Raw genomic sequence first — 18,618 nt, forward strand, 5'->3', positions numbered from 1 at the left:
CAGAGGGATCTATTATATAGAGCCATTACAGACAGAGGGATCTATTATATAGAGTCATTACACGCAGAGGGATCTATTATATAGAGTCATTACACACAGAGGGATCTATTATATAGAGTCATTACACACTGAGGGATCTATTATATAGAGTCTTTACACGCAGAGGGATCTATTATATAGAGTCATTACACACAGAGTGATCTATTATATAGAGTCATTACACGCAGAGGGATCAATTATATAGAGTCATTACACACAGAGTGATCTATTATATAGAGTCATTACACGCAGAGGGATCTATTATATAGAGTCATTACACACAGAGTGATCTATTATATAGAGTCATTACACACAGAGTGATCTATTATATAGAGTCATTACACACAGAGGGGTCTATTATATAGAGTCATTACACACAGAGGGATCTATTATATAGAGTCATTACACACAGAGGGATCTATTATATAGAGTCAGTCATTACACACAGAGGGATCTATTATATAGAGTCATTACACACAGAGGGGTCTATTATATAGAGTCATTACACACAGAGGGGTCTATTATATAGAGTCATTACACACAGAGGGATCTATTATATAGAGTCATTACACACAGAGGGATCTATTATATAGAGTCATTACACACAGAGGGATCTATTATATAGAGTCAGTCATTACACACAGAGGGATCTATTATATAGAGTCATTACACACAGAGGGGTCTATTATATAGAGTCATTACACACAGAGGGGTCTATTATATAGAGTCATTACACGCAGAGGGATCTATTATATAGAGTCATTACACGCAGAGGGATCTATTATATAGAGTCATTACACACAGAGGGATCTATTATATAGAGTCATTACACGCAGAGGGATCTATTATATAGAGTCATTACACACAGAGAGATCTATTATATAGAGTCATTACACACAGAGGGATCTATTATATAGAGTCATTACACGCAGAGGGATCTATTATATAGAGTCATTACACACAGAGAGATCTATTATATAGAGTCATTACACACAGAGGGATCTATTATATAGAGTCATTACACACAGAGGGATCTATTATATAGAGTCATTACACGCAGAGGGATCTATTATATAGAGTCATTACACACAGAGGGATCTATTATATAGAGTTATTACAGACAGAGGGGTCTATTATATAGAGTCATTACACGCAGAGGGGTCTATTATATAGAGTCATTACACACAGAGGGATCTATTATATAGAGTCATTACACACAGCGGGATCTATTATATAGAGTCATTACACGCAGAGGGATCTATTATATAGAGTCATTACACATAGAGGGATCTATTATATAGAGTCATTACACGCAGAGGGATCTATTATATAGAGTCATTACACACAGAGGGATCTATTATATAGAGTCATTACACACAGAGGGATCTATTATATAGAGTCATTACACACAGAGGGATCTATTATATAGAGTCATTACACGCAGAGGGATCTATTATATAGAGTCATTACACACAGAGGGATCTATTATATAGAGTCATTACACACAGAGGGATCTATTATATAGAGTCATTACACACAGAGGGATCTATTATATAGAGTCATTACACACAGAGGGATCTATTATATAGAGTCATTACACACAGAGTGATCTATTATATAGAGTCATTACACACAGAGGGATCTATTATATAGAGTCATTACACTCAGAGCGATCTATTATATAGATTCATTACAGACAGAGGGATCTATTATATAGAGTCATTACACGCAGAGGGATCTATTATATAGAGTCATTACAGACAGAGGGATCTATTATATAGAGTCATTACACACAGAGTGATCTATTATATAGTCATTACACACAGAGGGATCTATTATATAGAGTCATTACACGCAGAGGGATCTATTATATAGAGTCATTACACCCAGAGGGATCTATTATATAGAGTCATTACACCCAGAGGGATCTATTATATAGAGTCATTACACCCAGAGGGATCTATTATATAGAGTCATTACACACAGAGGGATCTATTATATAGAGTCATTACACGCAGAGGGATCTATTATATAGAGTCATTACACACAGAGGGATCTATTATATAGAGTCATTACACACAGAGGGATCTATTATATAGAGTCATTACACACAGAGGGATCTATTATATAGAGTCATTACACACAGAGGGATCTATTATATAGAGTCAGTCATTACACACAGAGGGATCTATTATATAGAGTCATTACACACAGAGGGGTCTATTATATAGTCATTACACACAGAGGGGTCTATTATATAGAGTCATTACACGCAGAGGGATCTATTATATAGAGTCATTACACGCAGAGGGATCTATTATATAGAGTCATTACACACAGAGGGATCTATTATATAGAGTCATTACACGCAGAGGGATCTATTATATAGAGTCATTACACACAGAGGGATCTATTATATAGAGTCATTACACACAGAGGGATCTATTATATAGAGACATTACACACAGAGGGATCTATTATATAGAGTCATTACACACAGAGGGATCTATTATATAGAGTCATTACACACAGAGGGATCTATTATATAGAGTCATTACACGCAGAGGGATCTATTATATAGAGTCATTACACACAGAGGGATCTATTATATAGAGTCATTACACACAGCGGGATCTATTATATAGAGTCATTACACGCAGAGGGATCTATTATATAGAGTCATTACACATAGAGGGATCTATTATATAGAGTCATTACACGCAGAGGGATCTATTATATAGAGTCATTACACACAGAGGGATCTATTATATAGAGTCATTACACGCAGAGGGATCTATTATATAGAGTCATTACACACAGAGGGATCTATTATATAGAGTCATTACACACAGAGGGATCTATTATATAGAGTCATTACACACAGAGGGATCTATTCCAAGTGTTTATTTCTGTTAATGTTGATGATTATGGCTTACAGCCAATGAAAACACAAAAGTCATTATCTCAGTAAATTAGAATAATTAACAAAAAACACCTGCAAAGCCTTTCTACGTGTTTAAAAAGGTTCCTTAGTCTGTTTCAGTAGGCTCCACAATCATGGGGTAGACTGCTGACAGATGTCCAGAAGGCAGTCATTGACACACTCCACAAGGAGGGTAAGCCACAAAAGGTCATTGCTAAAGAAGCAGCTGTTCACAGAGTGCTGTATCCAAGCATATTAATGGGAAGTTGAGTGAAAGGAAAAAATATGGTAGGAAAAGGTGCACAAGCAACCGGGATAACCGCAGCCTGGAAAGGATTGTTAAGAAAAGGCCATTCAAACATTTGGGGGAGATTCACAAGGAGTGGACTGCTGCTGGAGTCATTGCTTCAAGAGCCGCCACACACAGACGTATCCAGGACATGGGCTACAAGTGTCACATTCCTTGTGTCATGCCACTCATGACCAATAGACAACGCCAGAAGCGTCTTACCTGGGCCAAGGAGAAAAACACCTGGACTGTTCTCAGTGGTCCAAGATGTTTTCAGATGAAAGTAAATTTTGCATTTCATTTGGAAATCAAGGTCCCGGAGTCTGAAGGAAGAGTGGAGAGGCCACAATCCAAGCTGCTGGAGGTCTAGTGTGAAGATTCCACAATCAGTGATGGTTTGGGGAGCCATGTCATCTGCTGGTGTAGGTCCAATGTGTTTTATCAAGACCAAAGTCAGCGCAGCCGTCTACCAGGACATTTTACAGCCCTTCATGCTTCCCTCTGCCGACAAGCTTTTTGGAGATGGAAATGTCATTCTCCAGCAGGACTTGGCCCCTGTCCACACTGCCAAAAGTACCAATACCTGGTTTACACACAACAGTATCACTGTGCTTGATTGGCAGCAAACTCACCTGACCTTAACCCCATAGAGAATCTATTATAGAGAATCTATGGGGTATTGTCAAGAGGAAGATGAGACCCCAGACCCCACAATGCAGACGAGCTGAAGGCGGCTATCAAAGCCACCTGGGCTTCCATAACACCTCAGCAGTGTCACAGGCTGATCCCTCCATGCCACATTGCCGCATTGATATACAGTAAGGTTTTTAATATAGGCAGTATAGGTACCGTCCCAATTTAGGGTCACCTTGCCGCTGGTGGGACGGCTTGTATACTTTTTTTGATCAAAAATAGTTCACTAAGTACCCTATATTTATTATGCAACTTTGCTTTACATTTATATATAATGATGGTAGGGTATGAGATATATTTTTGTCTTTTGTAGGTTTTGCTTCTTTTTGCTAGTGTGAACATGCTCCTATTTCTTGCATGTCTACCATCTTAGACCTCAGTTCACATTGCTTGGTTTTTTGTCTTGTTTGCATTCTGTGCAATTTAAGGGTGTGGCATCCCCTTTGTTGAGCTGACTGGTATATATGTAGCTTACCACGGGCCTGGGTGGTCTGGAGTTGGGACCCGGTCCAATTTGTCTACCCTTTTATATGCATTACTTCAACTTTGATATACAGTAAGGTTTTTAATATAGGCAGTATAGGTACCGTCCCAATTTAGGGTCACCTTGCCGCTGGTGGGACGGCTTGTATACTTTTTTTGATCAAAAATAGTTCACTAAGTACCCTATATTTATTATGCAACTTTGCTTTACATTTATATATAATGATGGTAGGGTATGAGATATATTTTTGTCTTTTGTAGGTTTCACATTGCCGCATTGATGCAGTAATTGATGCACAAGGAGCCACGACCAAGTACTGAGGGCATTTACTGAACAGACATTTCAGGAGGACAACAATTCTGATTTTAAAAACATATTTCAAGCTGTTGTTATAAAGTATTCTAATTTACTGAGATAATGACTTTTGTGTTTTCATTGGCTGTAAGCCATAATCATCAACATTAACAGAAATAAACACGTGAAATAGATCCCTCTGTGTGTAATGACTCTATATAATAGATCCCTCTGCGTGTAATGACTCTATATAATAGATCCCTCTGTGTGTAATGACTCTATATAATAGATCCCTCTGTGTGTAATGACTCTATATAATAGATCCCTCTGCGTGTAATGACTCTATATAATAGATCCCTCTGCGTGTAATGACTCTATATAATAGATCCCTCTGTGTGTAATGACTCTATATAATAGATCCCTCTGCGTGTAATGACTCTATATAATAGATCGCTCTGTGTGTAATGACTCTATATAATAGATCCCTCTGTGTGTAATGACTCTATATAATAGATCCCTCTGTGTGTAATGACTCTATATAATAGATCCCTCTGTGTGTAATGACTCTATATAATAGATCGTTCTGCGTGTAATGACTCTATATAATAGATCACTCTGCGTGTAATGACTCTATATAATAGATCCCTCTGTGTGTAATGACTCTATATAATAGATCACTCTGTGTGTAATGACTCTATATAATAGATCCCTCTGTGTGTAATGACTCTATATAATAGATCCCTCTGTGTGTAATGACTCTATATAATAGATCCCTCTGTGTGTAATGACTCTATATAATAGATCACTCTGTGTGTAATGACTCTATATAATAGATCACTCTGCGTGTAATGACTCTATATAATAGATCCCTCTGCGTGTAATGACTCTATATAATAGATCCCTCTGTGTGTAATGACTCTATATAATAGATCCCTCTGTGTGTAATGACTCTATATAATAGATCGCTCTGTGTGTAATGACTCTATATAATAGATCGCTCTGTGTGTAATGACTCTATATAATAGATCGCTCTGTGTGTAATGACTCTATATAATAGATCCCTCTGTGTGTAATGACTCTATATAATAGATCCCTCTGTGTGTAATGACTCTATATAATAGATCACTCTGTGTGTAATGACTCTATATAATAGATCCCTCTGTGTGTAATGACTCTATATAATAGATCCCTCTGTGTGTAATGACTCTATATAATAGATCCCTCTGTGTGTAATGACTCTATAGAATAGATCCCTCTGTGTGTAATGACTCTATATAATAGATCGCTCTGTGTGTAATGACTCTATATAATAGATCCCTCTGTGTGTAATGACTCTATATAATAGATCCCTCTGTGTGTAATGACTCTATATAATAGATCACTCTGTGTGTAATGACGCTATATAATAGATCCCTCTGTGTGTAATGGCTCTATATAATAGATCCCTCTGTGTGTAATGGCTCTATATAATAGATCCCTCTGCGTGTAATGACTCTATATAATAGATCCCTCTGTGTGTAATGACTCTATATAATAGATCCCTCTGTGTGTAATGACTCTATATAATAGATCCCTCTGCGTGTAATGACTCTATATAATAGATCCCTCTGTGTGTAATGGCTCTATATAATAGATCCCTCTGTGTGTAATGACTCTATATAATAGACCCCTCTGTGTGTAATGACTCTATATAATAGACCCCTCTGTGTGTAATGACTCTATATAATAGACCCCTCTGTGTGTAATGACTCTATATAATAGACCCCTCTGTGTGTAATGGCTCTATATAATAGATCACTCTGTGTGTAATGACTCTATATAATAGATCACTCTGTGTGTAATGACTCTATATAATAGACCCCTCTGTGTGTAATGGCTCTATATAATATGAGTTTCACTTTTTGTATTGATGAACTGAAATAAATTAAGTTTTTGATGATATTCTAATTTTGTGAGAAGCAGTTGTATATATAAGTACATGTATATAAGTCTGTAAGTAAGTGTATATATATGTGTGTTATATGTATGTATGTGTATGAGTTATATGTACATGTGTATATGTCAGCAGAGCGTCCGCTCACCGGTACGATGTGACGTATCTTGTAGGCAGGAAAGTCTCCACACTGGAGTTCCAATAACAAGAAAAGTTGTGATAATCTGCAGCTCTGCAGGTGACGGAGGGAATCCCAGGAGGATCTGTAAGAAAAAGGCAGAGATCAGAGACCAGACATCAGGGGCCAGACATTAGGGGTCACGAGATCAGGGGCCATGGGACCAGACACCAGAGATCAGACATAGTCTTATCCCCGAAAAATCTCTCCAAACTGCCGACCACAACACGTCATTTGTAACTTGCTGTCAAGTGTAATCTGCAGCCACGATGGATTACATGAAGCGGGGGGGCGGGCCTCCGTCTCTCTACGGGAAGCGGGGGGCGGGCCTCCGTCTCTACAGGAAGTGGGGGGCGGGCCTCCGTCTCTACGGGAAGCGGGCCTCCATCTCTCTACGGGAAGCAGGGGGCGGGCCTCCATCTCTCTACGGGAAGCGGGGGGGCGGGCCTCCATCTCTCTACGGGAAGCGGGGGGCGGGCCTCCGTCTCTACGGGAAGCGGGGGGGCGGGCCTCCATCTCTCTACGGGAAGCGGCGGGCGGGCCTCCGTCTCTCTAAGGGAAGCGGGGGGGCGGGCCTCCATCTCTCTACGGAAAGCGGGGGGGCGGGCCTCCATCTCTCTACGGGAAGCGGGGGGGCGGGCCTCCATCTCTCTACGGGAAGCGGGGGGGCGGGCCTCCATCTCTCTACGGGAAGCGGCGGGCGGGCCTCCGTCTCTCTACGGGAAGCGGGGGGGCGGGCCTCCATCTCTCTACGGGAAGCGGGGGGGCGGGCCTCCATCTCTCTACGGGAAGCGGGGGGGCGGGCCTCCATCTCTCTACGGGAAGCGGGGTGGCGGGCCTCCATCTCTCTACGGGTAGCGGGGGCGGGCCTCCGTCTCTCTACGGAAAGCGGGGGGCGGGCCTCGGTCGCTCTACGGAAAGCGGGGGGCGGGCCTTCCTCTCTCTACGGGAAGCGGAAGACGGGACTCTGTTTCTCTACGGGAAGCGGGGGGCGGGCCTTCCTCTCTCTACGGAAAGCGGGCCTACGTCTCTCTACGGAAAGCGGGGGGGCCTTCTTCTCTCTACAGAAAGCGGAAGACGGGCCTCCGTTTCTCGACGGGAAGCGGGGGGGGGCGGGCCTTCCTCTCTCACGGGAAGCGGGGGACGGGCCTCCATCTCTCTATGGGAAGCGGGGGGCGGGCCTCCGTCTCTCTGCGGGAAGTGGGAGATGGGCCTCCGTCTCTCTACGGGAAGCGGGGGGCGGGCCTTCGTCTCTCTACGGGAAGCGGGGGACGGGCCTCCGTCTCTCTACGGGAAGTGGGCGGCGGGCCTCTGTCTCTCCACGGGAAGCGGGGGGCGGGCCTCTGTCTCTCTACAGGAAGAGGGGGCGGGCCTCTGTCTCTACAGGAAGTGGGGGGCGGGCCTCTGTCTCTCCACAGGAAGCGGGCCTTTGTCTCTCTACAGGAAGTGGGGGGCGGGCCTCTGTCTCTCTACAGGAAGCGGGCCTCTGTCTCTCTACAGGAAGCGGGGGGCGGGCCTCTGTCTCTCCACAGGAAGCGGGCCTCTGTCTCTCTACAGGAAGTGGGGGGCGGGCCTCTTTCTCTCTACAGGAAGCGAAGGGCGGGCCTCTGTCTCTCTACAGGAAGGGGGGGGCAGGCCTCTGTCTTTCTACAGGAAGCGGGAGGCAGGCCTCTGTCTCTCTACAGGAAGCGGGGGCGGGCCTCGGTCTTTCTACAGGAAACAGGAAGCGGGGGCAGGCCTCTGTCTCTCTACAGGAAGCGGGCCTAAGTCTCTCTACAGGAAGTGGGGGGAGGGCCTCTGTCTCTCCACAGGAAGTGGGGGGCGGGCCTCTGTCTCTCTACAGGAAGCGGGGGCGGGCCTCTGTCTCTCTACAGGATGTGGGGGGCGGGCCTCTGTCTCTCCACAGGAAGCGGGCCTCTGTCTCTCTACAGGAAGTGGAGGGCGGGCCTCTGTCTCTCTACAGGAAGCGGGGGGCGGGCCTCTGTCTCTCTACAGGAAGCGGGGGGCAGGCCTCTGTCTCTCTACAGGAAGCGGGGGGCGGGCCTCTGTCTCTCTACAGGAAGCGGGGGGCGGGCCTCTGTCTCTCTACAGGAAGCGGGGGCGGGCCTCTGTCTCTCTACAGGAAGTGGGGGGCGGCCCTCTGTCTCTCCACAGGAAGCGGGCCTCTGTCTCTCTACAGGAAGTGGGGGGCAGGCCTCTGTCTCTCTACAGGAAGCGGGGGGCAGGCCTCTGTCTCTCTACAGGAAGCGGGGGGCAGGCCTCTGTCTCTCTACAGGAAGTGGGGGGCAGGCCTCTGTCTCTCTACAGGAAGAGGGATGCGGGCCTCTGTCTCTCTACAGGAAGAGGGATGCGGGCCTCTGTCTCTCTACAGGAAGCGGGGGGCGGGCCTCTGTCTCTCTACAGGAAGTGGGTTTGGGTCTTTATCTCTCTGCTCCTGCTCTCCTGTCTGTCACATTATATACAGACATAACAGAGAGTCAAGCTACTGGAAATGGGCAAGAGCAATGCATGCTCGGAAATGAGGAAAAGAAGTTTCCTGCTCCTACTCATATAGTGCTGGCAGAACGCTGCTGCTGTTGATGAGGAACCGCCCACTGAAAAATAGTGGATGTAAGTTATAGAGCAGGAGAATGGAGACTGTTACCGGTTAGACTGATGTGTGTGCCATGAGCAGTTTTACTTTGTTGTGGGGGATAAGGGCAGCAGGGTCAGGCTTTTCGACCACTTTTGGGTGAGAGGACAGGTGATAAATCAGACTTGTGAGGAGGACACAAATCTCCCAAATCATCATCCACAATTCCAGATTATGTTCCTGGCCTCACACTTGGTCCTTCTCAGCCGCTGTACTACAATCCCCCCTCTCGTCTGTACTCACATCCAGCTTTCAGCAGCATGGTCTGCAGTTGCTGCCCTGTGCGGTCAAAGCAGCTGTAGTTCCCAGTCATGGCGGGCTCTACACGTGGAAGATCCAGGTCTCCAAGATCAGTGACCGAACCCCACGTGATATTTGATGATCCATTGAAAGTCCAAATGACCTCTGAACTGTAGAGGGACAAACAATCATCATCATCCCAATCCTCATCACCACCACCATCATCACCACCATCCTCAACATCATCACCACCACTACCACAATCCTCATCATCACCACCATCAACATCATCACCACCATCCTCAACATTACCATCCTCCTTCTCACCACCATCCTCTTCTTCCTCCCCCTCCTCCTCATCACCATCCTCCTCCTCCTCCTAACCACCACCATCCTCCTGCTCACCACCATCCTCATCATCCTTAACATCACCACCATCCTCACCATCTTCACCATCCTCATCACCACCACTATCATCACAATCCTCATCATCGTACCTACCTGGTGTTTTTTCTGCTGCATCTCAGGGTCACTGCATCTCCGATTCTCCCATAAACGACATCTGGAGGAAGAGACACAATCATGGGGGTAACATACACTTCATTACATTATATAAAGGGTGCATGAAAGTTTGTGAACCCTCCAGAATTTTCTATATTTCTACATAAATTTGACGTAAAACTTTAACATCAGATTTTCACACAATTCCTAACAGTAGATAAAGAACCAAAACAAACAAATGAGTAAAAAATCTGAGACTGGGAATATTAGCCCGTTCCTCCCTACAAATCAGCTTCTCCTGATGTCAATGGTTTTCTCCCATGACCTCCTGATGGTGGACTCATGAACATTAACAGTAGTTGATGTGAGAGAGGCCTTTAGTTGCTTAGAGGTGACCTTGGGTTCTTTGTGACTTCTCGGACTATTATACACTTTGCTCTTGGAGTGATCTTTAGAAAATTCTGAAGGATTCACAAACTTTCAAGCACCGTATTCCCTGTTGTTGTGTCCTTTATATTGGTACTGCCCTACAACCCAGGTGTGCATGATAATATATAAAGGGTTAAATCTCTGCTGTTAGAGTTCACATGTAGGAAGTGGTTAATCCCAAAGGCTCCTATGACACAAGTCATGTGACAGATAACGGTGTCGCCTTCCTCCATGACGCAGCAGAGGTGACACCAGAGATGGAAGCCGGACACCTGCTGCAGATGGACTGAGCCGTGTCAGCGGCATTCTGGGGGATCCGGGCGACACTAATGTAATATTTATGTGGGGACTCACCCAGAATCCCCCGCTCCAGGACGTCAGGGTAATGGACACACGGGTAACGTGCGCTCTTCGTCCACCTCATGGCACACTCTCAAGTCTGGGAAGCTGAGATACAGGGAGCTGTTTGATAGCAGTAAAAAATCCTTCTGACAGCTCCCAACATCTCAGCTTCTAAGATATTGTCTCCCTGCCCCCGCACTATGGGATCTCGATGGTGCCCGTACTATGGGATCTCTTCACCCGTACTATGGGATCTCCACTGCCCCTGTACTATGGGATCTCGCCTGCCCCTGTGCTATGAGATCTCGCCTGCCCCTGTACTATGGAATCTCCCCTGCCCCCGCACTATGGAATCTCGCCTGCCCCTGTATTATTGGGATCTCCACTGCCTCTGTACTATGGAATCTCGCCTGCCCCTGTGCTATGAGATCTCGCCTGCCCCTGTACTATGGGGTCTCGCCTGCCCCTGTACTATGAGAACTCGCCTGCCCCTGTACTATGGGATCTCGCCTGTCCCTGTACTATGGGATCTCACCTGCGCCCGTACTATGAGATCTCGCCTGCCCCTGTACTATGGAATCTCCCCTGCCCCTGTACTATGGGACCTCCACTGCCCCTGTACTATGGGACCTCCCCTGCCCCCGTACTATGGGACCTCCCCTGCCCTATGAGATCTCGCCTGCCCCTGTACTACGGAATCTCGCCTGCCCCTGTACTATGGGATCTCCACTGCCCCTGTACTATTGGGATCTCCACTGCCCCTGTACTATGAGATCTTGCCTGCCCCTGTACTATGAGATCTCGCCTGCCCCTGTACTATGGGATCTCCACTGCCCCTGTACTATTGGGATCTCCACTGCCCCTGTACTATGAGATCTCCCCTGCCCCTGTACTATGGAACCTCCCCTGCCCCTGTACTATGAGATCTCGCCTGCCCCTGTACTATGAGATCTCGCCTGCCCCTGTACTATGGCAGGGCTCGACAAACCCAGGCGCCTGGTCGCCAGTGGCGCCTAGAAAATGTTGTCTGGCGCCTAGAAAATGTTGCCTGGTGCTTGAGGAGTTGAGGAGTTGAGAAGAAAAAAAAATACTCTCAATCCAATCCCACCTCCTGCACGGAGTCATCCAATCGGAGGAAGCAGGGACAGTATCGCTCAGGCCGCCTTCTCCACTTTGCTCCGCCCCCTTATGCTCCGGGACTGGACAGGGAGAGTTGGGTTACGGGGGAAGGATCGCTGTGGCCGGGGGCCCGTTCTCATCTCCCGCTACCTGTGTAAGTACATACAAAGGCCGTGCTCCCCGGGGAGACGCCGTGTGTGAGGGGGTCTATATGTACAGTTTGCTTAAAAAAAATTCTGGCTCCTAAATTTTTTGGCTGGCTCCTAGATTCTGAACAACTTTGTCGACCCCTGTACTATGGGATCTCGCCTGCCCCTGTACTATGGGATCTCGCCTGTGCCTGTACTATGAGATCTCGCCTGCCCCTGTACTATGGAATCTCGCCTGCCCCTGTACTATGGGACCTCCACTGCCCCTGTACTATGGGATCTCCACTGCCCCTGTACTATGGGACCTCCCCTGCCCCCGTACTATGGGACCTCCCCTGCCCTATGAGATCTCGCCTGCCCCTGTACTACGGAATCTCGCCTGCCCCTGTACTATGGGATCTCCACTGCCCCTGTACTATTGGGATCTCCACTGCCCCTGTACTATGAGATCTCGCCTGCCCCTGTACTATGGGATCTCCACTGCCCCTGTACTATGAGATCTCCCCTGCCCCTGTACTATGGAACCTCCCCTGCCCCTGTACTATGGAACCTCCCCTGCCCCCGTACTATGGGGCCTCCCCTGCCCCTGTACTATGGGACCTCCCCTGCCCCCGTACTATGGGACCTCCCCTGCCCCCGTACTATGGGATCTCCACTGCCCCCGTACTATGGAATCTCGCCTGCCCCTGTACTATGGGATCTCCCCTGCCCCTGTACTATGGAACCTCCCCTGCCCCCGTACTATGGGACCTCCCCTGCCCCCGTACTATGGGACCTCCCCTGCGCCCGTACTATGGGATCTCCACTGCCCCCGTACTATGGAATCTCGCCTGCCCCTGTATTATGGGATCTCCCCTGCCCCTGTACTATGGGACCTCCCCTGCCCCCGTACTATGGAACCCCCCCTGCCCCCGTACTATGGGATCTCCCCTGCCCCCATACTATAGAACCTCCCCTGCCCCTGTACAATGGGACCTCCCCTGCCCCGTACTATGGGACCCCCCCTGCCCCCGTACTATGGAACCTCCCCTGCCCCCGTACTATGGAACCTCCCCTGCTCCCGTACTAAGGGATCTTCGCAGCCCCCATACTATGGAATCTCCACTGCCCCTGTACTAATGGAATCTCGCCTGCCCCTGTACTATGGAATCTCCACTGCCCCTGTACTATTGGAATCTCCCCTGCGCCCGTACTATGGGATCTCCCCTGCCGCTGTACTATGGGACCTCCCCTGCCGCGTACTATGGGACCTCCCCTGCCCTGTACTATGGGACCTCCCCTGGCCCCGTACTATGGGACCTCCCCTGGCCCCGTACTACGGGACCTCCCCTGCCCCCCGTATTATGGGACCTCCCCTGCCCCTGTACTATGGGACCTCCCCTGCCCCTGTACTATGGGACCTCCCCTGCCCCCGTACTATGGGATCTCCCCTGCCCCAGTACTATGGGACTTTCCCTGCGCCCGTACTATGGGACCTCCCCTGCCCCCGTACTATGGGACCTCCCCTGCCCCCGTACTATGGAATCTCCCCTGCCTCAGTACTATGGGAACTTCCCTGCGCCCGTACTATGGGATCTCCCCAGCCCCCGTACTATGGGATCACCCCTGCACCCATACTATGGGACCTCCCCTGCGCCCATACTATGGGACCTCCCCTGCGCCCATACTATGGGACCTCCCCTGCCCTCGTACTATGGGATCTCGCCTGCCCTCGTACTATGAGATCTCGCCTGCCCTCGTACTATGGGATCTCGCCTGCCCCTGTACTATGGGATCTCCCCTGCGCTCGTACTATAGGATCTACCCTGCCCCCGTACTATGGGATCTCGCCTGCCCCCGTACTATGGGATCTCCCCTGCGCCCGTACTATGGGATCTCCCCGGCCCCTGTACTATGGGACCTCCCCTGGCCCCGTACTATGGGACCTCCCCTGGCCCCGTACTATGGGACCTCCCCTGCCCCTGTACTATGGGACCACCCCTGCACCCGTACTATGGGACCTCCCCTGCCCCCCGTACTATGGGACCTCCCCTGCCCCTGTACTATGGGACCTCCCCTGCCCCCGTACTATGCGATCTCCACTGCCCAGTACTATGGGACTTTCCCTGCGCCCGTACTATGGGATCTCCCCTGCCCCCGTACTATGGGACCTCCCCTGCCCCCGTACTATGGAATCTCCCCTGCCTCAGTACTATGGGAACTTCCCTGCGCCCGTACTATGGGATCTCCCCTGCCCCCGTACTATGTGATCACCCCTGCGCCCATACTATGGGACCTCCCCTGCGCCCGTACTATGGGACCTCCCCTGCCCCCGTACTATGGGATCTCGCCTGCCCTCGTACTATGGGATCTCGCCTGCCCTCGTACTATGGGATCTCGCCTGCCCTGTACTATGGGATCTCCCCTGCGCAAGTACTATAGGATCTACCCTGCCCCCGTACTATGGGATCTCCCCGGCCCCTGTACTATGGGACCTCCCCTGCGCCCGTACTATGGGACCTCCCCTGCGCCCATACTATGGGATCTCCCCTGCAACTGTACTATGGGATCTCCCTTGCGCCCGTACTATGGGATCTCCCCTGCCCCTGTACTATGGGACCTCCCCTGCGCCCGTACTATGGGATCTCCACTGCCCCTGTACTATGGGACCTCCCCTGCCCCTGTACTATGGGATCTCCCCTGCCCCTGTACTATGGGATTTCCCTTGCGCCCGTACTATGGGACCTCCCCTGCTCCTGTACTACGGGATCTCCCCTGCGCCCGCCCTATGGGATCTCCCCGGCGCCCGCCCTATGGGATCTCGCCTGCCCCCGTACTATGGGATCTCCCCTGCCCCCGTACTATGGGACCTCCCCTGCCCCCGTACTATGGGACCTCCCCTGCGCTCGTACTATGGGATCTCCCCTGCCCCTGTACTATGGGATCTCCCCTGCCCCTGTACTATGGGACGTCCCCTGCACTCGTACTATGGGATCTCCCCTGCCCCTGTACTATGGGATCTCCCCTGCCCTTGTACTATGGGATCTCCCCTGCCCCCATACTATGGGATCTCCCCTGCCCCCGTACTATGGGATCTCCCCTGCCCCCGTACTATGGGATCTCTCCTGTCCTCAGTTGCAAATAGTAGCAGACCACGTGGACGTTATGGGACCCATCAGTTGGGGGAGCCTGGTGCCAGCGCCGGACATCCCAGCTGACAGCCCCCTCCTCCATCAATCTCCCTGTGTGTCTGAGCTCTGACTTCTCTATATGATGTCACTATATCACGCCTGCTGTGCAAAGCTAAAGACCATGTGGTGGGGGCCATTATACTGTTTGGAGGGCTGTGTGGGGGTCATTATCCTATTTGGACGGCTATAGTGAGGGCCATTATACAGTTTGGAGGGATATGAGAGGGTCATTATACTATTTAGAGGACTAGTGTGGGTCATTATACTGTATGGAGGGCTGTGCAGGGACCATCATATTGTGTGAGAGGACTGTGAGGACCATCATACTGTGAGGGGGATACTGTAGGGTCATCATTCTGCATGTGGCGAGGAGTTCACTGTGGGGGTATCAATGTGTTTGGGGGGTACTTTTGTTGACTTCATACTTTATGGGGGCTATGAAAGGGGTATCTTAGTGAGTGGGAACACTAAGGGTCTTACATAAGAGCAAAATCACATTGTAAGGGTTGGAAAGTTGTGGGATTTCCTCTTCTGTGATCCCACTGAATATTATTTTAATTATTTGGGGGTGGGGGCTCATGATTTCCCTGCCTGCCTCCATGACGTTTGCATTGCACATACAGTCGCCCCATGAAGACGTTAATGTAAGGCTTCCCACCTTCCTCCTTCCATGAGTGTGAAGACAGCGACACGGAGACGGTGGTCACAGCGAGAAGACACATCACCCGGCTAAGACATTGTGCCAAGCTGCTCATCTGCAAGAAAGCACAGGATCCATTACATGAAGCCATGGCGGTCCGTCCAAGAGGGGGGAGAACATGTCAGGAACCTGGTGTTTAAAGTCTCACCAATGTCAAGATCTCTGCTGGAGGTCAGTGAAGATAAACATTGGGGGTCCATTCCCTTCAGCCTAATACATTTCACAAATCATCAGGACGGGAGAGATTCATGACTTCATAGACAAAAGTACTGCAAGTCACACATTGTAACAAACCCTCAGCCATGTGAGCAGGACTAGATATATATTATATAAGGACATTATAGATGGACAGGTTGTCAACACCTGAGTGTAATTCAATTCACAGACAGCAAGCAGAAATACTGACCATCTTAAACTGCAGTAAATAATTACAAGCACACTAAAAGAAAGCAGCGGTACTGCGCAGGGTCCACAAACAGTATAAGAAGTGGTACTGCGCAGGGTCCACATACAGTATAAGAAGTGGTACTGCGCAGGGTCCACATACAGTATAAGAAGTGGTACTGCGCAGGGTCCACATACAGTATAAGAAGTGGTACTGCGCAGGGTCCACATACAGTATAAGGAGTGGTACTGCGCAGGATCCACATACAGTATAAGGAGTGGTACTGCGCAGGGTCCACATACAGTATAAGAAGTGGTACTGCGCAGGGTCCACATACAGTATAAGAAGTGGTACTGCGCAGGGTCCACATACAGTATAAGAAGTGGTACTGCGCAGGGTCCACATACAGTATAAGAAGTGGTACTGCGCAGGGTCCACATACAGTATAAGAAGTGGTACTGCGCAGGGTCCACATACAGTATAAGAAGTGGTACTGCGCAGGGTCCACATACAATATAAGACGTGGTACTGCGCAGGGTCCACATGCAGTATAAGAAGTGGTACTGCGCAGGGTCCACATACAATATAAGAAGTGGTACTGCGCAGGGTCCACATACAGTATAAGAAGTGGTACTGCTCAGGGTCCACATACAGTATAAGAAGTGGTACTGCGCAGGGTCCACATACAGTATAAGGAGTGGTACTGCGCAGGGTCCACATACAGTATAAGGATTGGTACTGCGCAGGGTCCACATACAGTATAAGAAGTGGTACTGCGTAGGGTCCACATAGAGTATAAGTGGTACTGTGCAGGGTCCACATACAGTATAAGAAGTGGTACTGCGCAGGGTCCACATACAGTATAAGAAGTGGTACTGCGTAGGGTCCACATACAGTATAAGAAGTGGTACTGCGTAGGGTCCACATACAGTATAAGAAGTGGTACTGCGCAGGGTCCACATACAGTATAAGAAGTGGTACTGCGCGGGGTCCACACATACAGTATAAGAAATAGTACTGAGCAGGGTCCACATACAGTATAAGAAGTGGTACTGCGCGGGGTCCACATACAGTATAAGAAGTGGTACTGCGCAGGGTCCACATACAGTATAAGAAGTGGTACTGCGCAGGGTCCACATACAGTATAAGAAGTGGTACTGCGCAGGGTCCACATACAATATAAGACGTGGTACTGCGCAGGGTCCACATGCAGTATAAGAAGTGGTACTGCGCAGGGTCCACATACAATATAAGAAGTGGTACTGCGCAGGGTCCACATACAGTATAAGAAGTGGTACTGCGCAGGGTCCACATACAGTATAAGAAGTGGTACTGCGCAGGGTCCACATACAGTATAAGAAGTGGTACTGCGCGGTGTCCACATACAGTGTAAGAAGTAATACTGCGCAGGGTCCACATACAGTATAAGGAGTGGTACTGCGCAGGATCCACATACAGTATAAGGAGTGGTACTGCGCAGGGTCCACATACAGTATAAGAAGTGGTACTGCGCAGGGTCCACATACAGTATAAGAAGTGGTACTGCGCAGGGTCCACATACAGTATAAGAAGTGGTACTGCGCAGGGTCCACATACAGTATAAGAAGTGGTACTGCGCAGGGTCCACATACAGTATAAGAAGTGGTACTGCGCAGGGTCCACATACAGTATAAGAAGTGGTACTGCGCAGGGTCCACATGCAGTATAAGAAGTGGTACTGCGCAGGGTCCACATACAATATAAGAAGTGGTACTGCGCAGGGTCCACATACAGTATAAGAAGTGGTACTGCTCAGGGTCCACATACAGTATAAGAAGTGGTACTGCGCAGGGTCCACATACAGTATAAGGAGTGGTACTGCGCAGGGTCCACATACAGTATAAGGATTGGTACTGCGCAGGGTCCACATACAGTATAAGAAGTGGTACTGCATAGGGTCCACATAGAGTATAAGTGGTACTGCGCAGGGTCCACATACAGTATAAGAAGTGGTACTGCGCAGGGTCCACATACAGTATAAGTGGTACTGCGTAGGGTCCACATACAGTATAAGAAGTGGTACTGCGTAGGGTCCACATACAGTATAAGAAGTGATACTGCGTAGGGTCCACATACAGT

At 48.8% G+C, this 18,618-nt stretch overlaps 1 protein-coding gene across 3 annotated transcripts in view; it reads right to left on the bottom strand.

Moving 5' to 3' along the window:
* The window catches only part of IL11RA (interleukin 11 receptor subunit alpha), a 282,222-nt gene that overhangs the window by 77,806 nt on the left and 185,798 nt on the right, over positions 1–18,618 (bottom strand). For all 3 annotated transcript variants that reach the window (XM_073683086.1, XM_073683105.1, XM_073683095.1), the window contains exons 2-5: positions 16,074–16,170; positions 10,207–10,267; positions 9,709–9,875; positions 6,804–6,918 (exon numbers count right to left, since the gene is read on the bottom strand). In XM_073683086.1, coding sequence (XP_073539187.1) covers positions 6,804–6,918; positions 9,709–9,875; positions 10,207–10,267; positions 16,074–16,170 — 440 coding nt within the window. The remainder of the gene's footprint in view (positions 1–6,803; positions 6,919–9,708; positions 9,876–10,206; positions 10,268–16,073; positions 16,171–18,618) is intronic.

This window comes from Phyllobates terribilis, unplaced genomic scaffold (assembly GCF_046119375.1).
Source record: "Phyllobates terribilis strain yellow unplaced genomic scaffold, ASM4611937v1 Scaffold_1__5_contigs__length_1240528914, whole genome shotgun sequence".
NCBI lineage: Eukaryota > Metazoa > Chordata > Amphibia > Anura > Dendrobatidae > Phyllobates > Phyllobates terribilis.